Source organism: Nelumbo lutea, chromosome 4, assembly GCF_056320005.1.
Source record: "Nelumbo lutea isolate HS-2025 chromosome 4, American lotus-T2T, whole genome shotgun sequence".
NCBI lineage: Eukaryota > Viridiplantae > Streptophyta > Magnoliopsida > Proteales > Nelumbonaceae > Nelumbo > Nelumbo lutea.
Window position 1 is genome coordinate 66,974,012 of NC_142687.1, and position 23,630 is coordinate 66,997,641.

At 37.2% G+C, this 23,630-nt stretch overlaps 2 protein-coding genes across 18 annotated transcripts; one reads left to right on the forward strand and one right to left on the reverse strand.

Moving 5' to 3' along the window:
- The first annotated feature begins 321 nt into the window (after window positions 1-321).
- On the forward strand, window positions 322-9,049 carry LOC148860936 (SNF7 family protein). Of its 12 annotated transcripts, none has more exons than XM_088940817.1 (11): window positions 456-885; window positions 1,098-1,439; window positions 1,673-1,755; window positions 2,064-2,123; window positions 3,632-3,802; window positions 4,659-4,841; window positions 5,718-5,848; window positions 6,954-7,122; window positions 7,234-7,363; window positions 7,809-8,089; window positions 8,262-9,049. In XM_088940817.1, exons 5-10 carry the CDS (start codon window positions 3,638-3,640, stop codon window positions 8,075-8,077), a joined length of 1,047 nt encoding a protein of 348 aa, XP_088796943.1. In that variant the 5' UTR covers window positions 456-885; window positions 1,098-1,439; window positions 1,673-1,755; window positions 2,064-2,123; window positions 3,632-3,637; the 3' UTR covers window positions 8,078-8,089; window positions 8,262-9,049. The 12 variants fall into 12 exon arrangements, with proteins under 12 accessions (XP_088842957.1, XP_088842959.1, XP_088842958.1 ...); XM_088940815.1 differs by having other exon boundaries at window positions 8,610-9,049; XM_088940816.1 differs by having other exon boundaries at window positions 458-885; window positions 1,098-1,212; window positions 8,610-9,049.
- Window positions 9,050-10,245: 1,196 nt separating this feature from the next.
- Window positions 10,246-14,998, reverse strand: LOC148860937 (transcription factor PIF3-like). Of its 6 annotated transcripts, none has more exons than XR_016113298.1 (8): window positions 13,760-14,861; window positions 12,366-13,629; window positions 12,142-12,246; window positions 11,994-12,059; window positions 11,731-11,796; window positions 11,101-11,622; window positions 10,736-10,988; window positions 10,246-10,636 (listed from the first exon to the last, which is right to left on the reverse strand). XR_016113298.1 is itself a non-coding variant. In XM_088986349.1 (8 exons), exons 1-7 carry the CDS (start codon window positions 13,849-13,851, stop codon window positions 10,747-10,749), a joined length of 2,232 nt encoding a protein of 743 aa, XP_088842475.1. In that variant the 5' UTR covers window positions 13,852-14,998; the 3' UTR covers window positions 10,246-10,636; window positions 10,736-10,746. The 6 variants fall into 6 exon arrangements, 4 of the variants coding, with proteins under 4 accessions (XP_088842475.1, XP_088842477.1, XP_088842473.1 ...); XR_016113297.1 differs by having other exon boundaries at window positions 12,354-13,629; window positions 13,760-14,811; XM_088986349.1 differs by having other exon boundaries at window positions 10,736-10,863; window positions 13,760-14,998.
- Window positions 14,999-23,630: the final 8,632 nt, after the last annotated feature.

The following is a 23,630-nucleotide window of genomic DNA, read 5'->3' on the forward strand; positions in this document are numbered from 1 at the left end:
GTACTTACCGTTAACCAGTCCATTAATCAGTCGTTAAGTAAAATTTAAAAGTCAAAATTGCCCTTTGAATGACATCTAATTCTCTTTATCAACTATCAAAGGTTGACAAAAAAAACTAAACAGTCCCTGTTCCCAATCTCTAATATTCAAAAAAGTTGATAACTGTTTAGAATTTGGATGGTTGATAAAGAGAATTAGATGACATTCTTAGGACATTTTTTATTTTTCAAATGTCACAAGGCTCATTAACAGACTGATTAACGAGAGGGATTGTGACATTTTGAAAGTTTACATATTGGATTGTCCCATTTTAAAAAGTTCGAGAACCGAAATTATCACTCGAGTACAAGTTACTGATTAGAATTTTCTCTAAAAAAACTATTCAAAATAAATAAAAAACCCACACCCTAATACTCATGAATGGAATATTACGGTATTACGCGCTTGAACTCTCTTCAGTCTTCCCTCTTCCCTCTTACTCGAACTAGAACCCCCAATTTGTTGTTGCAAAATCGACGATCTTCAACCGTCCTCTCTCTGAAACAAAACATCTTTGGCGGAAAAATTTTGAAAATTTTCAACTCTTTATTTTGGTATTTCTTGTTGTGTTGTGAGAGTTTGTGAACCAATTGCCAACTTTCGACCTCGAATTCGGTTGAATATTTCTGGAAGAATTGAACTTACTTTCTGGTTCATATGAATTCGTCTGTCGTGGAGTTCATTAGAAGGGAAGTGCCTGATTGGGACGACGAAGTCGTCGCTACGTCCCGTTTCAAGGCTTTTAGCGGACAAAGATCAGATTGGGAACCCAAGTTCTTGTTCTGGAAAGATTTGCTTCTGAGAGTTGCTCGACATCTTGGCGTCTTCATCATCCATGCGTCCGAGGTTTTCGGTTTTGGGCCTTTCTCATTTTGTTAGCTGCTATAAGTTTTAATCCATATCTAACTGTATTTGGCTTATATAATTCTTCAGTTAATACTTTATAGGCGATTCCTTTTTCTCTGTAAGAATAGTTTTCCTTTCCCATTTACTAGAGAATTCGATAACCCATTTCTGTGATATCCTTGATTTATTTTGTGAAACTGCTTTGATAACAGAATCCGAACAGAATGGGATGCTAATGGGAGGTATCCCATATCGGTAGAATGGGATGCTGTGTTATGGGATATATATGTGCGTGGGTTCCCTCCCTCTAACAGCTAGCTTTTAGGGGTGAGTTCTGCTAAGTCAAGTATCAAATGGTATCAGAGCCTACACTATGCCTCCCAGCCTCCCAGTTGCAATCGTGGGGCGCAGGTGGTGACGTCGGTATTGCAGTGTTCGGCTGGGACTAGGTGGACTAGTGCAAAGCCGGCCTGCGTGAGCGCTGGGACTGCGGAAGCATGGTGGAATGTTACGATCCAGTTGTCTTATGTTGGTAGTATGGGATGCTGTTAGGGGTGAGTTCTCCTAAGGCACATATCAGATTCTTGCCCACATCGTTTTTGTACAGATTCTTTACATGAATTTCGTACATGGTTTAAGCGATCCAGATAACTATGCTCTATTTCAGCTTCTTGGGTCTTCCAGGAAAATTTTTTTTGGCTACTTACCCATTTTAACATAGTTTTGGCTATTTACTTGCTACTGACATGAAAACTTTTGTGTTTGTGTGCACGCATGTTTACGTTAGGAGGGGTTTGATGTTTGAGCTAAATATCTGCTATTGGAACTATGTACTTCATGGGAGATTGAGATTTAATATGATTGTTGACAGTAGGTGGACTTTATAAAACTTCAAATCTTAAATGTATATGTTACTTTATCTGAAATCATTTTCTAATGTCTTGATATGCTTCCAACTTCAACCAAAAAATGTGATTCCAACAGTTTCTATCTTCTGACTTCTTTAATTTTATTGCATCTTTGTTGTATCTATGGCCTTTTCATTGGATTTTAGGAACCACCTCTGTTTCATGTACCAACTTTAGGTGCAATGCTGTCAATTTTATTAATTAATTTTCAGTACTTATTTTCTATTTATATATAAAACCCAATTGCAAGTGGATTCGTAATTTATGCAGGTCAAACACAATTGGTTCAACAGAGGAGGCTTGACACCTCTGTGCATTGAAGATGTGCTGGTGAGCATCTTGTGTATGAAATATCATTTGTGGTTGTTATTATCAATCTGTTCTATTTATTGGATATGGAAAATTATCAATCTGTTTTGTTATTTTTTGATAAATAACATCAATTCCATTAAAATAATGAATAGATACAAGAAGATCCCCTTAGAGGTGCGAGGAGCAGCCTCTCCAAACAGCAAATACACAAACTACAACAGAGAAAACATGAATGTTGAAATTAAAATAATAGTTACAACTGTGCCCAGAACAATGTTTCCCTATTTATCCCTTGTTTTGTCAAGACATCAGCAAAAGCATTAGCTGATCTCCCAACCCATTGTACTGTTATAGACATATTTCTTGTCACCCATTTGAATTTCTTTAACTCATTTTTGTAGCCCCAAGTGACATCCTCCGGATTATTTAACCAGTCCACCACTGTCTTAGAGTCTCCTTCAATCAGAAGCTGCTCGACGCCCACTTCTTTTGCAAGAAGTATTCCTTGTATTGCAGCTAGCAGTTCTGCCCGGATAGAGTTCCCAACTTCTAAAGGGCCAGAGTAGATTAAGGCAATCTCTCCAGCCTCATTCCTCAGTACACCTCCCATCCCAGAGGGACCCGGGTTACCCTGGCTACTCCCATCAAAATTCAGCTTCAAAGAACCAAGAGGAGGGGGGACCCAGCTAGTCACTGCCCTTCCCTTGTAGGAGGAACAGCTTGCTACCAACTTCCAATCCTTCCAACAATCAGTAAAAGTAAAATGGTTAAATAATTCTAGAGTCTTTAACCAATGTAAAGACCTGAACAAAATGTAGTCCTTTAAGGTTTGACTGCTTCTTCCTTTTTCTTGGAAGATTCTGGCATTCCTTTCTTCCCATACTGTCCATAACAATGTTGCTCGTGAGCATCTCCGCATTTTCCTTCCTCTTTTATGGGGCCAAGAGAAGAAAGAAGGGTTAAAGATTGTGCTTACTTCTGCTAGCATATCCCAACTAGACCCAAACAAAGATAGAAGCCAAGCCCAGAGTTCTGCAGTGACACTACAAGATAAAAATAGATGATTACAATCCTCACCATGAGATCTGCAAAGAATGCACCAGTTTGGTGAAATACAAAGGACGGGTCTTCTCTTTTGTAGGTTGTCCATCGTGTTTACTTTACCATGCCACACTTCCCAACACAAAGCCATAACCTTGGGGGGGGACCGGCCTACACCAGACTTCTTTGAAAGGGAAACTCTGATGAGAGGGAGATTGGCAGAGGAACTTGAAAAATGAACCACAAGAAAAATACCCTTTGGGGTGAATGGCCCAAATCCTTTTATCAGGTTTCGAGGGATCCAACCAAACCTTATCAAAGAGACATAGAAGAGTAGACAAACACTCAATTTCCTCGTCCTTTAATCCAACCCAATTATCAATCTGTTTTGTTTATCAGCTCTTTGATCAACAACATTATTTCAGTTCAATTTGGTTTAGCATTGCGGATTCTAATTCCAATAAGTCACCTATATATTCTTTCAGGTTGAAATGTATAATACTGGTGAAATCTTACGTACTGGAGATCTTGGGGATCCAACCAGTGGACGTCTCTCCCAATTGTTTAGAAGAATGTCACATTTGATGGGCATATTGAGATCACCCACTCCAAAAGAAATTTTTGAAGATCGATTCATCCTTAAGACACTACTGCAGGCATGTATTATGTTTGTACTCTGCTCTTCATTTCTTTTTCTTTCTGAGCCTGTTTTTATCTCCCATGTGTCATCTTTATTCTCTTTTCACCCTTTTGCTACTATGTAGCCTTTCAAATTTATATTAAGGCACCATTAGGAAGATCCTCTAGAGCAATCAGCTTATCATGGATCTCATCCAGGGGATCCACCCAAAATTCAGTCCCTACAGATGATCGTCTGGAGCATCTCTGATATAAATGATCTCCCTTGTAATCTTGTATGATAAATCAAATTGTTGACAATGTTTTTAAATATGCATAACATTTACAGGTTTTCTTTCCACATTAATGCAGTCTCTAACTCCAAAAGAAACAGGATCATGTAGTTAAAAGACCCAAAAAAATTTGTTGCAATATTTTTGTTTTCTATTTATATTGTTTTTAAATATTCATGTTCTATACACTGACAAACATTAGTTACCCACAGTGTTGGTAGAGTTCGTTTCTAGCTTGTAGGAAAGAGATGTTGAGGCTGTATTATAATTATGCTTTGTATTTCTCGGGGAGGGTTAAGAGATGTTATCTCTCCCCTTGCTTCCTCTGTATCTTTCTATTAATTCTTTAATAAAAGTTTCTGTTATTGATCAAAGAAAAAGAAGAGATGCTGAGGCTGTCATGTTTTTGTTGAGAAGCTATGGACTTCATTTTTGCACAGTATATTTCTTTTAACTCCAAATGAGACAGTCAAGTTTCCAAAAGACCAAAAAGACTTCTGACAATATCTTTCTCTTTTTTCCTTGTTTGTAAATATTCACATACGCTAGACAAATGTTGGTTACCCTGTGTTCTGTGAAGTTTGTGTTTTTTCGCATGTAGGAAAGAGCTGCTGAGGTTGTCATGCTTTTATCTGAGAACCATTGGACTTCATTTTGTATTGTTACAATGGAGAAATTCCATAGAATTTGTAAAGGATCCAGTGAAGCTTCTGCAATCTTGGGTTACTTATCAGATTGTCGAAAGGCACTATACCTCTCGATCAACAAAAAGGATCTCATCGAGGTACTCCATTTTCCCTTTTATTTGATTTTTTTATCAGCATTCCCTTTTATTTGATTTTGACAACCTTGACCTTGTTCAAAATAGGATATTTTTTTGTTTGAAATGAAAGATAACAGATTTAAAGAAAGGGGTACATGAGAGTATGTACAACAGGGAGCACACACAGATGACAAAGGCATAACTCTCTCACTATATAAAAATTCCCTATGGACTCCCAGTTTAGCCAACCAATCTGCTACAGAATTTAACTCTCTCAAAATAGGATTGGTTCTTCAAATAACTGAATTTGGGCATAATCAGTACTATAATTTGCTCACCAAATAAAAGTACTGTATTTCTGCTAACTTTTACCTCATCTTAAGTATCATGAACTTCTATTTTGATTCTTTTGTCAAATTTTCCCATTATTTTTCAGTAAGAAAAGTAAGGGCAAAATATAATGAATTACCCTCACAATGCAATCACAGAGAAATTGGACCTCACCTGTTGACTCTTCCAAGTTCCAAGTTAATGAAGTACATGGCTGAGTTAACTAGGTTAATAGAATGGTTAAAGATCTACCCTAAACAAAATCAAAGCTCACAAAATTTCTTCAAGCTACTTTTTAGTATGGGAATTCACTCAACCAAGGTTTCTCCATGACTTGATCAATTTGATGGACAACATGGCAGGAGAACCTCTGAAAAGGCTTCCCTCCAATGAAAAAAGAATGAATTTTTTCAGTAAAGTTTTTGAATAGTTGTTCTCAGTACAAGGTAAACTAGGTTGAGGCAGAATTCTGATTCCATTAACTGAACTTCCCCCCTGAAACCTGATTATTAAATTGTATATTTTCAAATATATTTTTGGATATGTACCTGGATGAATTGTTTACAGGGTGTCAAAGTTTCTCTTGTGCCAGCGGTAGTTCCTAGCATCTCAAGTCTTGATTGCGATGTTTTGCACTTGATTTGGACCACAGAAAAACTTCAGCAACAACTTGATGCAATTGACCAACGTTATGAAATGTAAGATCCTGCTCCTCTGTGATGTTTGCTTCCTACTCTGAAATGTTCTTGCTTGTGTAATGATCTTTATAACACAAATCGACTTCAAGTTGGTTTGATTTGTGAATATTCCTTATTCTCAAAGTAGTCCTCAAATTAGAGACTGGATCAATGATTTGGTATCCAAGGTTGAGGCTTGCATTTAATTGATGTAGCATCAGGGTTAGAAGTTGATCAACTATGACATGGTAGACCAACTTTTATGCAGTGGACAATAGGGATTTAAGAATGGATAGAGATAGTTTTTTATATGGAGATGTGGAAAGAAAGATGAAATACAGCTCGCTGGGTAGTATAAAATTAATGCCTATTGGAGAATTCAGCAATAAGAGATTAGAACAAAATCAAGGATCAAAGAAAAAGAAAAGTTGATATATTAGAAAGAACACAATAACTGATTGAGAGGGGGTAAGACCTTTTGTAGACTCCAAGTTAAGAACTGATGAAAAGCAAGTCCTAAATCGCTTTGTAAACAAGATATACCCTCAAATAACATAATACACCTAATTAGTAAATACTTATTATCTAAAAAAAAATACACCTAAATACTGATTTACACTCAAAACAACATCAACAACCGACTACCAGTGACCTAAATAAGGATTCACAACATTTTGGTTTTGTGGATAACATAGCTGAATAACTTACCTGATAATGGAAATTAAGTTAAACAGACAAGGTTTAACACATGAAACTTAACCTACAAGAAAAATGACATGATTATGACTTAATTTTTTTGATGCTCAAGACTAATTGAACCTATTTTTAACTATTTTGATTCTTAAAAATAATTAAATCTATTCTGCGACAACTATAAACCAGAAAGTAACCTTAAAAGAAAGCAAAATGTGACACAGACTAGGAAAACTCAGAAAATATTAAAATGCTGCTACTGGAGCAGTTAGAATTGGGAGAAACTTGATTTCTTCTTCAATGGTTTCATTCTATATCCCATTCTGCATCAACATCCATTCTAGGTGTTGTATATTTTTAACCATAAAATGGATTTATTAAGAGGATATCCTTGTTTCATATCTTGGCCAATAAAAAATACTCTCTCTTTCAGGTTAAGAAAATCAGCATTAACTTCCCTGAAGTCTAGGGACAAAAAGGCTGCAATCAGATATGCAAGGCAGTTGAGATTGACCACTGAAAGCAGAGAAAAGTGTGCTTCTCTTTTGAACCGAGTGGAGGAAATCCTTAGTGTCATAGCAAATGCTGAATCTACAAGGAAGGTAAACAATGAAAATTCCCTTATTTTTTTTAGCACTCATAACTTTTCCCTCGTATAGTTGGGATAAAACTTGGATGGTGATGATGATTCATCCATTTTCTACTAATACCAGGTTTCTGAAGCTATCCAAATTGGAGCTCGAGCAATTAAGGAAAATGGTGTGAGTTTGGAAGAAGTCCAACTTTGTCTCCAAGAGCTTGATGAGAGTGTCACCTCACAAAAACTGGTGGAAGAAGCACTAGGTAATTTGTTGCTTTCCTAAAACTGTATAACCCATGCCATCTAAAAAAAAGGCTGAGTAAATATGCATTGCATATCATATTAAGGATAAATTAAACAACCACAGTATGAGAAATGATCATTTAGGTATAGATATGAAAGGATGCATGTTGCAGCTCCAAGCAATTTGGACCTAAGGATGCATCTTCACCCAGGGCTCAATAAAAAATTAACCATATTGGATCTTCTTTCTTTCTTTTCTTTTTTTTTTTCTCTTTCTTTTTGGGTAATAGATCAGATGATTGCGACTGGTATCTATGATATTACTTTTTGACTTGACGAAGTCTGCATTATAGGATTTTATGCATCTGGATATTTCATAGAACTGAAGATCATTTTCTCAGTGTATATTCTTGATTAAGTTTGGACCTCTAACTAGGATCATATGGGTCTTTATTGCTTTTGCAGAATCAACTGCACTTGAACAGACAGGCGTTGAGGATGAAGATGTTGAAGAGGAGTTCAAGAAACTGGAGTTGGAACTTGCCAATGAAACCCAAGAAATAGCAGTGCCTGAAAAAATTACTGTCAGTGATTTGACAGCGACAACTGAATCACTAAGCAATGCTTTATTAAATCTCAAGTTGGTAGATAGTACTGAAACGGAAGTTGAGAATCAGGAATCTGCTTTACCAGTGAGCAACAATTTGCCCAATCTCACGCTTGATGCTGCGTAGATAGTTTTGAAGGTCAGTTCAACTTTTTCTTTATGACTTCTAATGAACATTCTAGTCTCTAGAGTTTCAATACATTCTCTCACAACGTTTGGATGTGACAAGTAATGAGAACTCTATAGAAAGAGGTAAACCAGGTCAAGAGTTCTAGTATCCACTGATCTGGGGATCAATTCACCCTTTGCAGTTCCCACCCTCACTCCAAAGTTTTCCTAGGCTGCATTTGAATGTGGTGTAAATAGCGGACTGGAGGAGAGAGTTCTGCACCGTTGGAGTTCTGCACTCGTCAAAAAAGTGGCAATTGTCGATGTAAATCTTTTACATTGTTTTTACGAGATATAAATTTCCCTTGAGGAGTTTTACATTGATTTTCGATGGTCATTTATGTTTCATCCAAACAGCTATAAAACTGGACCAAAATGTAAAACTCTTCCGGTCTGGCATTTACACCACAAAAAAACGCAGCCCTGGAAAAATATGTAGTGTTGTTGTTTTTGTGCAGTTTTCTAATTTTGTTTTTATTTATTGTTGGAAGAAAACACCAGAGGATGCTTTTGGAGTTAAAAAGCATACAAATGGTACATAAACGGCAACAGTGATTGTGAAACCATAACCACCAGGGGTATCAAACTATCATCAGAAGGATGGTGTGGAATGGGCAGAGTCTGGCGATCAACCATTCTTTGCAGTGATTATCTTAAAAGCATCCACGGATTTATGTGTTTAAATGACAATTGGAGTATTATGGCATATTTGCGGAGGGCTACCTGTTCTTGAACCTACAAGCCTATTCTTCATGATTTCTTGGGGTGCTTAAGGGACTTTACCTGCGTCTCTTTTCATGTGCGAAAAACTGATGATTCTTTATCCCATGCGTTAGCAACATCATGTCATGATTTGGATGTTTTTTAAGTCTGGAACTCTGTATTAATCAATTTGCTTTGATGAAACTGTGTTCATTACTAATGGGACAAACCAACTCCCCCTGTTCATTAGAAATTTTTCGCCAAGGGAGGCAGATACAGAGATTTATTAAGATGCAACGTGGAGAGTGGGTTGCCTGAAATTGTGTTTATTAGACTTTTTTAGTGTACCAAATTCCATAACCATGGCAGGCATCCATTCCCTGTGCACCATAACACTAACAATGAGAGCAGAGAAAGATATTGTGAAGTATAACACAATCATGGCTGCACCTGGAATGCACGAGTAACGGGCAGAGGAGCTAGCTTTTGTATTCTCAATCTCACATGGTATATTCAGACTGTCAACTTACCATCTCAAATCCTAAATTAACGATACCAAGCTGAAAAGTGTGCCCAGCAAAGGGTGTAAAAGTGAACATTTTGACTGACGAATTTTACAGACCAGTTTCTGAGCAACCTTTTGTATTCTCAATCTCACATTGTCATGGTATATTCAGACTTTCAGAGACTGTCAACTTACCGTCTCAGATTCTAAATTAACGATACCAAGCAGAAAAGTGTGCCCAGCAAAGGGGTTAAAATTGAAAACATTTTGACTGACAAATTTTACAGACCAGTCTCTGATGCTTCAAGGCATATTATTGGGCTATGTCTTACAAGAGGGGGTTTCGTCAATTTTAAATATCAGCATTGATGATTTTTTTGGTAAAATCAAGTCAAACATTGGTGATATTACATTCAGCAATTGGTGGTCTTGCCCACCATTGTTATTGTTATTTCATTTCCCCGGTGTAAAAATCAGAAAGGACCAAACCACCATTCCATATAAAACCGCATCCCACACCCATAAGCTTCATCTGCAAGCCCGGAAGGGTAAGGCAAACATACACAAGAAGTGAAAAAACATATATGCATATAATAAAATTTCTTAAAGTAAAGAACATTTCCCCTGTGGGACACACCAACCCCACCTCCTGTTCAAATTCTTTTCATCTTTTCCTTCATCTGAGATCAATAAGCTATCTACTTACCTTCCATGTTGGACAAACCAGGTTTAAACATGACTCCGCATAATATGAATCACGTCAATAAAGTCAGTATTAAGACAGCTTAATTTATAGAAATGGTGGCTCCTGCCTACTACATTAACAATGTGCGGGGGAGTAGAATTGTGCAGTCTGTAAATCTCAAATTGGGGGCGATTCAGACTTAGAGAGATTGCACAGAGAAGAGAGACCCCACTAGTAAAACAAATGTAAAAACAGAAAATCCTTTCCATTGATAAAAGTAAATGCTTATAGCTGTGTTGAACACTCTGAATACATTCTTTTAGAAGTTTAACTCTTGGATATTCACTTTCACCACACTGGTGTCTCGAGTGAATGCACAGATGCAGATTCCCTCTAGTATCTTCAAATGACAAAATTATGTGCAGTTAGCAGGGGACTGCCCTGATGTTAGAATGCAGATTGTCATTTAATGATTCCACTACATGTGCATCTCAAAAACCATTTTCCCATGATTGAACAAAACTCTCTCTGGCATCAAACAAATAAATTGAATAAGCAGCATAACTGTTATAGATGGGCTGCTACCTGGTTCTTCTCCAATCCCAGCTTTGAGCACAATAATTAACCTGCATATAAAAGTAGAGTAAGTTTTACTCAACCACCACTGAAACTTGATTTGAGGTAAGAAAATATTGTAACTGAGAGGCTTGCCGACATAAACTGACAATTTGTTCTGCTAGATAGTTCCATTTGTTTTGGTAGAGTCAACAACTCCATCAACACTGGTATGTTGAGTTGGTTTGTTTCTTTGCGCAAAAGCAGACTCTTCAAAACTTTCTTTCGTTGCCTGGCACTGGCAGAGGAGAAAATATTGACAAAAGAAATGCTTTAATTACTATTGGTTAAATTGTTAAAGATGCATGAAGCATGCACTTCCCTTCTTGGATGGAACTTCTACAGATGGAATTCATATTTTCCCTACATCACATTACACAATGCAGCATGAGCTAACCCATCTTAATGGAACCAATAAACCAAGTGGTTGCTACATAGAAGCATTATAAATTTTGGATGGCTTATGGTAACAAACCTGAGTAGATATATGGTCCGGAGAGCAATCAGCAGTTGTCTTGTGCATCATCTGTGGGTTAATGTTTGGCTCTGGTTCCTTTGAACTTGATGGAGGAGCTGAATCTGGAACCTTCACTGGAGTTACAGTTCCAGGGGTATCAGGCAATGAAATTGATTTTGTTGAAGAACCTCCAGACAGAGGAATAATGGGTGCACGAGGAATTGACATGGGGAGACCTTGACTAGGGAGCCCAAACATCTGTAGGTTGGCCCCTGCCATTCCAGGCAAACTAGCAGGTCCTGAAATAGGTGGACAAGGGAACTGCCTTCCATGCATGGAAGGGACCTGAATCAATGGGCGATCAGAGGAGCCACTGCTCATATCAACCATTCCCATCCCAAATCCCAAACCCATGCCCATACCCATCCCCATTCCAACACCCATGGGTGAGAAATGTGCCAAATGTGGCATATGCAAGTGTTGCATTCCAGGGGGCAACATCATTGGAGGCATGCACAGCCCACTCCCCATTGACATAATCTGCATTGAAGAATCAATGTTTTAACTTTTAAGCTCACGAAGAGGTTAAGATTATATACTTAAGTTGATGGCCACAAACTGAAAATTAAAAAACCAAAAGAAATGGACCTGCACTTGAAGCTGAAGAGTCTTCAGATATTCAATGGCTTCATCGAGCATTGAAGCTTTATCCACCTAACACCACGAGGTGAAAATCAGAATGGCCAGGATAGAGTCATAGAAGCATCATTGAACAAAGTTAAAAATTTAAAAAGAAAAACAAAATAAAAAGAAAAGGAAACTTAACAAGCATGAGTGGGATGTGAATGCTTGTGATGACAAAACAATGTCAAGCAAAAATTCAACTTAAATTGGGAACATAGAATTCCAACCTTGTTGCAGTTAGGTATAAGTTCTTGTAATGCTCGCATCTTCTCGTTGATCCTATCCCTTCGCCGCTGTTTGTCCAAACCAATATAGAAGTTATATTTTGGATTTCTGAGCAAAATTTTTAGATCATTTTTTTTTTCTCTTGCCTACCCTTTCAGATAAGTTGTGTACTTCCGCAGCTCGGCTTCTCTTGGCGCTTGTGCCTCCTCTAGAGGGTGCCAATTTCTTTACACCCACTGATTCTTCTTCCAAATCCTGCATCAAAACTGAACTTTTTTGGGAAAAAGAAAGGGGAAAAACAGGGGAAGAAAAGGAATAATGAAGAAATTTCTATATCATCGAAGATGAGAGGTTGGTTTTACATTTTCACTTACTTCACTCTGGTATTCAGACTCATCTCCATCCCTGGATTTCCTCTTCAAAGTATTTTTTGGATCATCTGAAGCTCCCCCACCACTGTTGACCGAGCATACGGAGGAAGATGCAACCGCAGGCTCCACAGCTCCTTCACCATCTGGTTTTCCTATGGCAGTACTTGCTGCAAAACTTGAGGTATGGTCAATAACTCGATCTGGGGATCTTTTTCTCCTATGGGCTTCTTCTCGGAAAACAACTTCGGAATTCTCAGCAGAGAATTGTTCCTTGGGAGGCTTAGATATAGATGGTTTTGGTTCACCTTCAGCTAGTACAGAAGCCCGTTGGTTGAGGAAGCTTGTAGCATTTCTTGAACCACTAGTAGAATCGATCAGCGTGGATTCTACAGGATTGCTATTCCCGGCTGCAGAAACCTTGCCATTACTTCTCAAGTTATCTATACTTGATAAACCTGGACTGGCCACAGCACCAAGGTTGTGGAGATTAGCCTTAACAAACGCTGCAGGCCTTGAGAAATGGGAGAAGTTCATTAGACCAGAACTGATATTATTCTGTAGCGGTGGTCTTGTGGGTCCTGGATCTTGCCTCTGCATCTTTGTGTTAGGCAGTCCACCATTTGAGGTTGGGGTGTCACTTGAATTCCCACAGGAGGCTTTGTCGGCATTGTTGGTATTACTGTTAATTAAATCTGAAACACGAGGTCTTAGAGATGGAAGTGAAATCTGGCACTGCTGCAATGACGAAGAACGTAACTGGTTGCTACTGGGTCTAATAGGCTCAGGACTTCCTCCGACACCCTTGGATGCATTCCCTTGTTGTGGATTCTTATCAAAATATACAGAAGCTATATTTAAATCCCTACTTATCTGGCCGCAACTACTGTTCTTATCAATTGGGAAGCTATTATTCTGAGTGGAGAGTGCATTTAGATTGACTCCAGTTAACTCCGAAAAGAACTCCGAGCAATAATCATGTTGCAGAGAATCGTCCAGGGAATAATTCAACCAAGGGACCATCTCTTCCTCTGAAGCCAATCCCATATTACCCGAAGGTCCGGTCGATGTGAAATCATTCAAGACGTGCTCTTCAGTTCTCGACCTTCCAATCTTTAGATTAGTGGCGTCCCCTCCATCTTTATCTTGAACCTTGGAAATATAAGATGGAAGATTGTTGCTTGAGGGGCTCCTTCGCGTTTTACTGGACTGGCCTTGCATCAGAATCTGACCATTTTCCCATACTAGCTCAACGAAATCATGATCCGGACTGCATCAAATTCACCAAACAGAAAAGGAGCTTAGGGAACCCATTATTTTATTTTATAATAACTAAAGATGATGGATGGGGATTTAAAACATAAAACATGAAGATGCAGATTGAAGAAACATGAACTCACACAAAAGCCTGATCGATCGAACAATTATTCATCTTTGATTGGGAGGATTCTAACTTTCCTTTTGCCATCTGATGGAATTCAGAGAGAGGCATGATGTATACCAGAATACAGTTTCTCAGTCACACCACAAACTCGGAACACGCAGTCTATGTGGGTTGTCTCCGTACCATTAATTCTAAAACCCAATCTGCAAAAGCTAGTAAGCTACAGTCACCTCCACAGCACAGAACCACTGTGGAATTTCAAACAACCATAACCTTATCAACAAAACCCTTTTCCTTGTATTTGGTTCTCCACCATCAAAGTACAAATCGGCTCTGAAAAAAGACCCATTGAACAAATTCGGGGCTTATGAACTTAAAAAAGATTTGAAAATAAAAAGAGAGAGAGAGAGAGAGAGAGAGAGAGAGAATATTTTTCAATTGGGAATTACAAAATTGAAGTCAAACCTTACATTCCAATCCACCAAATTAAAAAAAAAAAAAAAATCTTTAATCAAAATAAGCCTTAAGCGACTCTCTATGCCCCCAAACAACCTGAGCAAAGAACCCCTTTTTCTGCTTTCTATTCATTACAAAAGAACCCAGTCAAAACCGACTCATAACTCCCTAATTTTTAATCAACAAATCCCACACAAGTTCCACTGCTTTTCATTGGGAAGCTAAACAAAACGAAGCAAACCCATCTCGGAGAACAGTACCACTCTCGCTCTCCCACCAAAAAGAACTCGAGATTCAGTTCAATTATCCACCCGCTAAAAAAACTCCCACAGAGAACCACCAAAAGTCGAAAATTTCAAGCTCTAAATAGATAGTTTTCTATTTTTATGACAACGAAGATATGAGATCGATGGAGCACTTCTCGAACAAACCCAAAACACGTTAACTGAAGTACGATAAAATTCCAAAATTCGTACAAGGTGCCTCCATTTTAAAATTTAAGAAAAATAATACACATATCTGGCTGTTCCGGAGGTCGAAGAACTGAAGTTGTCGAGGGAGAGAGAGAGCTGTGATCCAACTGCTCATAGAATAGTAGACGGCGAAAAGCTTGGGGGGAAACCGATAAAAAGGCAGATAAAGACTTAGAATCGGTTTAACCTTTTGGCGAATGCTAATATGTGAAAATTTATGCTATGAGAATGAACGGTGACCACACAACTGACACCGAGTCCCACCGAGTCCACAAATTTTGTGGTTGAGGTTTCTCACCAGTCTTACGAAAGACAGTGATTTCCTTATAATAGTATGGACCTCACTTACATTTTTATATGTTTTATGGAAGCAGTTTAACTATGGTTAAGACCTATTTTTTTGGTTCAAGTCTTAACTATGGTTAAGAATTTAACTATACTTGTTAGTCACCCTTTTTCACTACCGTGCTGTACAGTACTACTGATACTTGAAATCATGAAAATGATTGAATGATGGAGTATGGATCAAGTTCAGAAATGAAAACCAGGGTTGGGTTGTCTGGTCTTTTTTATTTTTTGAGGTCCGGTTGAGACTCAGACTTGACTTGAGGAACTGAGATGCATGTATTTAACATTTCATATCTTGCGCTTACATGCATCTACAACATCCATAGTGTTAAAGATAAGGTCCAGGGTCCCCATTAATAAGTCATGCTGTTTCTTTAATGCTCTTAAACAATTATTATATTATATTCACTTACTTGTGTGTGTGGGGTTGAATTTTAATTTAATTTTAATAATGTCATTGGTAAATTACAATATCTTTGAGTCTTGAGTTTGACCAGTACCCCTTTTAATATATATATATATATATATATATATATATATATATATATATATATATATTCATAAATAATTTTGAAATTAGGGTTAAAGCATTAATTAAGTAATTGACTTGTACATGATGGGTATTTATTAATCACTTAATGTTCCTTAGAGCTTTGATTGTGGGAGTGTTACTATTACTATATTTAATTTATACTAGATAAAAATGTTTATATTGGGTTTCATATAGATCCTAAAAATTAAATTCAAAGTTCATGTTGAGATTTATTTGAATAGGCTTCAAAAAAACAAGATTTACTTGAATACATATGCATAGCGTATGCTTTTATACTAATATCATAAAAGGGATAATTCTATTTAGATTATAAAAGTTAGGGAAAATTCTCGATTAGTATTACTTTGGTCCCTGAATTTTAAAATACGATAGTTCAGTATCCAAACTTTTAATACATACCAATCTATTACCTATCATTAACCAATTATTAAGTGGTATTTGAAGGTATCATCTAGTTCTCTTTATCAACCATCCAAATGCGACAATGATTTGATATTGTGTTAGATAATTAATAAAGAGAATCAGATGACACTCGAAAGGCATTTATATCTTTTTAAATGTCATTTAACGATTAATTATTGGATTAATTAATGATAAATATTAGATTAATACATCTTAAAAATTCAGATATTAAATTGCTGTGTTTTAAAATTCGAGGACCAAAATGGAAAATTACCCTAAAAATTAAATTTAAATATCATATAGTTAATGTTTAGTTAAACAGTTAAACACATGCACAGCCACTGATGTAATATAAGTTATTTCACTTTATTAGTATGTTTTAACTTGGTTGGAGATGGGACTCTTTTGGTGAAAGTTATCCAAAGTAATTATACTAATAAATATAAAGATAATCAATCAATCAAGGTGAAATTTATGATCCGGGTCAATAAAGTGGTTTTCAGGGTAATGGGATGTCTGATTGTCTGTCACTTTGAGAAAGGAAGGGAGGATGAGCTTGCTACTTTGCCTTGCATACAATATACATAGTGAATAATAAAAATATTAATGGGGAGGCGGAGGAGAGGGGGCATGGTGGGAATATTGGGATCTTCCAAATTACGATGATGATCTCTATTGAGACGTGGACCGTGGAATGGACGGTAGGGAGGAGGCTTCTTTATGTGATCTGATACTGATCTTAACTTGATAAGCTTATGGTGGGCCCACATTGGGAATTAGCGTTTTTTTTTTTTGGACATGGACGTTGGCCCCCACCTCCCCACCTCTTAATCAGAGCATCTTTTCTTTTTCTTTTTAGGTTATAATTGTCAAAGGGAAGGATGTACGTGTACCTTGCGACTCTGATCTGATGATGGAGATGTGAATATCAAATATATCTCCTTCCTTCTTTTGATTCCTTCGCTCAGGAGTCAGGATGGAAGAAGTCCTGAAATATTGAATATTGGTGAAGCCCCCTACCCCTTGTCAGCTGACCCATGGGAATCAGATTTCTCCCCCAACTCCCAAGTGCAGTGCAGCATGCAGCGCGTATAGTTCACGTGACTGTGTGTTTGTTAGTGAGCTTCTTTGTCCGACATGTTTGACATTATGGGCCCCTCTATCATTCCTTCTGGCGTACCATTCCCAATTCTCAACCATGTATACTCTTTGCATTATGCATATATATATATTCAATTGCATTTTTGAGTGTAGATACAGACTACACAGAAAGACAGAACAGAAACAGAAACAAAACAGAGAACCAACGTTGAATCATAAAATGATTATTCCCCTGCAGCCCCCAGGAGGCAGGAGTCGGGAGTCGGGAGTCGGGAGTCTCCCAAATCCAAATACACTCACCCCGATCTCCATGGAGTTAACCTATCAATTTTCAAACTTCAAATCCAACACGCAGTGTGTCCACAAACTGTGCCAACTACCTGCAGCTGCTATGCCAATTCCCAAACCACACTTCTCTTTCCTCTTGTGTTGACTGTTGACAAACCCATCAATAATCTAATCTAATCTAATCTATTCCACCGTCATAAATCATAATTTATTTACTGTTGTAGAGATTTGCTGGCACAACTTAAATCTCTTACTTCTTTTTTAATTAATCAGGACGCTGTCTCCTTCTTCTTTGGATTATAATATAATATAATCTCACCAGTTTACAGTTTAAAGCATAAAAGTGGTAGACATCAATCCAGATCTAAAAGGTGAGGAGTTGTGATACACAGCATCACTTTCAGCATGGGCTTAGTGGGTCAGATAGAATCGAATTAGCAATAAGATTATTTGGGTGGGGCTATCTTACAGATCAATTTCAGACTACCTATTTATATCTTAATTCCAAATCAGCTTCTTACGTTCCACTCTCCCATCAAATTAATAGATAAGGGCAACTTTTTGTCCCTTATATCAATAAAAATAATATATTTAATAAAATTTCAAAAAAAAAAAAACTTTTTTAAAATAATATTAGAAAGGGGCAAAGTTAATGTTCATCTTCTTTTTCTTATAAATTATTCATTAGACTCGCCTATCCTGCTTCCTGCATACCTCCACCCACTTCTGCTTCGCCTTAAGAAGTGGGCGGTGAAGGCATGCCAAGGCGATGGCACACTTCCACCTCCCGAAGTGGGCGACAGCAGCGCTGGTCATTTTAAGAAATTTTATCACGTAAACAACAGATCATGCAAGCAACTGTTACCTTCTTTCTCCTCACCAAAAGCAGAACTTTTATCATTCGATCTTTGGACGTTGGCCCTCTGTTTTGATACTTCGTTTTTTCTGGTTCTTCTGGTCTATCTGTCTCCGTATTGACCGACCGAGCAGAAGTGTTCGCATCATGGTGATGGGTTTCAGAATTCACCTTATGACTCTCCTTTACATTTTCAGCCCTATGCCCCTGTCTGTATCCAACACCTGTGGACCGTTCTTCTTGAAATCCTTCTCCGTGATCTTCATTTGATCGAAATATATCTGCTGCCTTCTCCATGCCGCCTGTTGTAATTTTACCCTTTTTATATTATTTAAAAAAATAATAATTTTCTTTTTTATTAAATTTATTATTTTTATTGATATTAGGACCTAAAAGTTGTTCTTATATGCTATAAGGAGTAGAAGATAGAATGCGTCCCGTGTATGTAGTAGGTGGTTAGGATTCTGCGAATTGAATGCTCACTTGGGGAAAAGGAGGGTGTAAGAATAACACATTCAGGATTCAGGACTATAGCTATGAAATATATTCTGTGTTGTCAAGTTACTAGGAATTGAAGCCAAGTAATACTTTCAAGAATGAATAATGGAGTCATGGAAAGTGATTTTCTCCTTGACAACATTGGGTGAAGCTCATCGGTCACAACTCTTCAATACTGATGCAGCCTAGCTATAATGGAAAGCTGATGAACAGCTGGTAGCTGGACCGGGAAATAATTCGACAAGCTAAGAACTGTTATATAAAGATGCGTTTGTGGAATAAAGGTTAGACATTAGTGTGTTATTCAGCAAGATGAGAAGAAGAAAATGGGCTGTTCACGACCTTGTGGAAGCAAATTAAGACTAGTACTCCTGATGTACGAAATCAAGTAACTACAGGGCTTGCAGCAGAGCCAGTGGGTCTCTATTATATATGATAATAATCAGGTTGTGTTAAAGCATCAAGCTTAATTAATGAAGCCAGGTTAACTGCGCTATGTGCCAACAAATTGTAATGAGACAGCCTATGGTATGGCCTTATCTGTATCTCGGGAGGTCCATTGGGACCCTCTTTGTTGATTGATATTTGATAGATGATAGGGATGTTTTTAGCTGCGTTTCTCAGTCTCTTTGATATTGAGAACTTGGCATAATTTTTTCTACAAAATGAAAAAAAAAAAAAAAAGAAATGACTTAATTTTAGAAATAATTTATTGCTTCTTCCGGGGTAAAAAAAAAAAAAAATACAACTCCTATCAATTTCTGTAACGACATATAAATATATTTTGTAATAATTGTCAGAGTCAAGTTGGAGAATGGATCAAATTTTTGATACAGATGAACCCAACTCGAATAACAGATTTTGACAAAATCTAGGACCACCGTTTGAAGCAGTAGTTGGGACCGGAGGGAGTGGTTCAAGTACGGCGTAGGAGAGGAGAGCGTGAGAAAAGTGATGAGAATGAACGTCCCCAAGCCCAAACACAAACAGAAATATCCCGGCCCAGAGACGAATAATCATCCAAACATTAAGACAAAACAATCCACATCAGAGACGACAAATTGTAAATTGTTAATTCCACGCGTGGAGGGGAGATAGCTAGGGCATTGTGCGTCTGGTTCTGGTTCTGGTACACCGTCCGTCACATTCAGGAGAATCCACCCACACATCCTTATCGCCTTATTAATGTTCCATACCATCGTGTTGGTGGGAGAGCAAATACATGAAAATTAAATTTACGATTCACGATGCTCTTTCAAGTTTCAAGTTTCAAGATTCAACGCCGCTTTCCCCATCTTTTCCGGCTAACAGACCAAGCCCACCCCTACTTCAGGGCGAGGTCCCCTCCTTTCAACGCTAATGCGTCGACGAATAAAAACTAAGGCCTCAGGTAAGTGTATTTGTTCATGTCTCCTTTTCAACGCTAATGGAAACGTTATTTTTTTCATATGGGTATCACCAAGGTTTTTAAAATTGATTCGGAGAATGAATCAGTCAGGGGTTCGGTTTTTGGGTCGAACGATCGGCCCATTCTGACAAAAAAATAAAAATAATAAAATATTATTAAAACCGTTTGAACAATTCGAACTGTTAACTGCCCGGGTCAGCAGTTTGCTGACCAAAATCAATGATTTTTGGAGAAAATCCAGTTTTGAGGAAAAATGGAATTGGTCACCTAACCGGTTTTCCAGTCCGACCATCTAGTCCATCCGATTTTGAAATCATGGGTATCACTTTCTTGTGATTCTTTCCTTTGTCCCCATATAAAACATGGTTAATGGAAACCAAAATTTCATTGACCAACTTTTTAGTCCGACCATCTGGTCCGTCCGGTTTTGAAAACCATGGGTATAACTTTCCTATGATTCTTTCTTTAGTCCTCATATAAAATTGAAAAAAGAACATGGGATTCTTGGTCAATGAGAACCAAAATCCTATTCACCAACTTTCCCCCCCTCTCCAAATCCAGAAAAAGAACGCCCCATAAAAAGATTTATTTGATTATTTGTTTCAAACTGTAAAATCAGTATTTTCATTTGGTTTGGTCTTGTTTTAGTTTGATTTCATATTTTGTTAAATTGTAATTTATTTACTAAAAATACTATTATTAAATCATAAACCAAAATTATATATACAATATATTCATATAAATAAATGATTCATAATATAATATGATATATTTAAATAGAATGTATAAAATTAATTATAAAATACAATAAATTCTTTTATTTTATAATAAAATATAATAAATTCCTTAATTTTTAAAGATAATATTTGGGCTTTCTAATTGAATTAAACTCAATAGAATCAACGAATGATTCAAAATTCTCCAAACTTTAGAAACCGCATCAAACCATAATAAAATGGTTTGATCTGATATGATTTCTATGTCAAAAAAATTTGATTTAATTAAAAATTTTTTCAAACCGTAATTTATTAATTTGATCTTAATACTTCAAAATCACATCGAACCAACTTGTAAACACCCTGACCTAATTACCTTTATTTATTTATTTTTAATTTGTGAAACCTGACCTAATTATCTTACAGGATACAAACTACAAACTACAAATAAAAGCCAAAGTAAGGTTAGCACTACGATATTGCATGTTTCAGCTGGAGCGTGGAGCGCATCGTCTCACCGTTGCCACCCCACCTGCGGGCTGCGACGATCGATCCAGCAATTGCTTTTGGTGCCTTCTGGCAAGCTCAGACAACGAGATTGCCAAAAGAAGAGAAAAACAAAAGAATAGTTTATAGAAATACAAGTATAGAGAAAGAGAGGTTCATGTTACTAAGTCAGTGGCAAAAGAAAAATAGTAATAAATTCTGACTGAGGACCTGTCAACGCATTATTAATTAACGGTGTTATATATAGGAGTTTTGGAGACATGAAAGCAAGTTCGTTCATCCATCAACTCTTGCCGCCTGTTGGGGTGTCCCACCTGGCCTCGGAGTCTGGGACCGGAAGATCTATAATGCCAAGAGGCAACAGAGAAAAGAGAAAGTGCCCCATCTCAATTCTCAAGACTCCAGATATTTTAGTAATTTCATTTCATCTACTCAGTACTTGAGAGTGAATCAGTGCACAAACAACTTTTGGTTCAGTTATTATAAGGAATCATTGATATTTTATAATTCAAAATCGGGTCCCACCTCTAGGCGTGGTACGGACATTGGACAGATATGTTTATGGAGGTAAAACCAAAACTCGTCCTGCTGCACAACATTTCCGCCCCCCCCCCCCTCCCAAAAAAAAATGTAGATTATAATATTTATATTAATTTATCAAAAAGGTCTACATCCGTCCCATTTTCAGGTAACTGAAAACTCTTATCTATACCCCCTTACATGTTCACAAGCTATCTTATGCGCCAGCATATTTACATCCCTATTTATATGCCAAATGTACAGTTTCTCTTTCCAAGTGCAGCTGGTATTATATGAGATAGCTACGTAATAATATTTATTAATTCTTTTAGCGTTATAAAACACTTTGAGCTTCTGCTAGTTCCTAAGCTTGCTGCTGCATTCACCCTACAACCATCCCTTATTAATCATGACAAAATTTTTTATACTTCTTTGTAAATTCGGCATATATGACCCATCCATATACAAATATGTTGATAAACTACAGTCAGGATTGTCAGGAGTTGGTGCTTTGTTAACTTTTTAGTTTTCAAGTTGATATGTTTCATCATAAAATAAGTAATTTTATACTAGTGTAACAACTTCAATGTCTCCTGTTTCAGACGCGTTGAAGTTGATGAAAGTAATAAAGAAGACAATGAAATTTATCGATAATTGTTTTTTAAAGTGAAAATTTATGAATTTATAGTGTTGCAGAACTGTGAAATTGAGAACTTTTATAGAGAGTTCTAAGTCACCTGAATAGACATAGAAGTGTTCTTTCAAATAGAGGCATATTCAAAACAATGGACCTGTTTGGAAGAGACACAGAACAGAAAAGAAAATGCTTAAAAATAAATTTTGAAATTTAAAAGTCAAACTGTTTAATCCGATAAAAAACAAAATGATTCGGTGCAGCATGTGTATACACATACACGTGCCCACACCCACGCCCCGTCCCAACCCAGCTTGGCTCGGCGTGCATGTGTGAAAAGCACCCCCAACCTTTCCTCTTTGTCGTAACTAGCTAACCTGCCCACCAACTCAACTCACTGGTTCTGTAGTGTTTTTTTTTTTTTTTTTTTTGAAACATTTCGTCATTGTTGCCCTATTCAAATCATGAGTGTTTTAGAGAGTCAATCCTAGATCTCTCTTAGAAATTGTCACACTTCACACTCACTTAGGTCAATTATTTTGCATGCATTGTACACACTATTCTTAACTAATTATGAGCCTTATGCATAACCTCCTCAAACTGCAATGACCACTATCTTACCTCGGCATCTGAAATGGAACACAAAATGATAGTGCTTTCCCAAGTTATTTAGCAACTCATTTTTTACCCATTCAACATAATTCTAAGCATCTCCTTTCACACATGATGGATATCCATCACTAATGACTTATGTAATGGGCTTTAATTCCATTCCTACTAATGACTCATAAACCACTTTAGAAGTATGTGGTTTGGTTGACGAATCTGCAATGTTCTTTTCAGACCTCACAAAATCCAAAACAATTATACCTCGTTGAAGTATTGTCTTGCCTGATTATGCCTACCGTTGTAAGTTTGGTTCTAGGCTCTGCCTATTGCTACTTGGCTATTACAATGAAGAGATATAGATGAAACCGGCTATGGCCAAAGTGGTATATCTACCAATAAGTTTCTTAGCCACTCTGCCTCGAACCCTACCAATTCTAATGTGATGAATTCGGCCTCCATTGTTGATCTGGTATTACAGGACTGCTTTACCAATTTCCACGATACTATTCCACCTAGGAT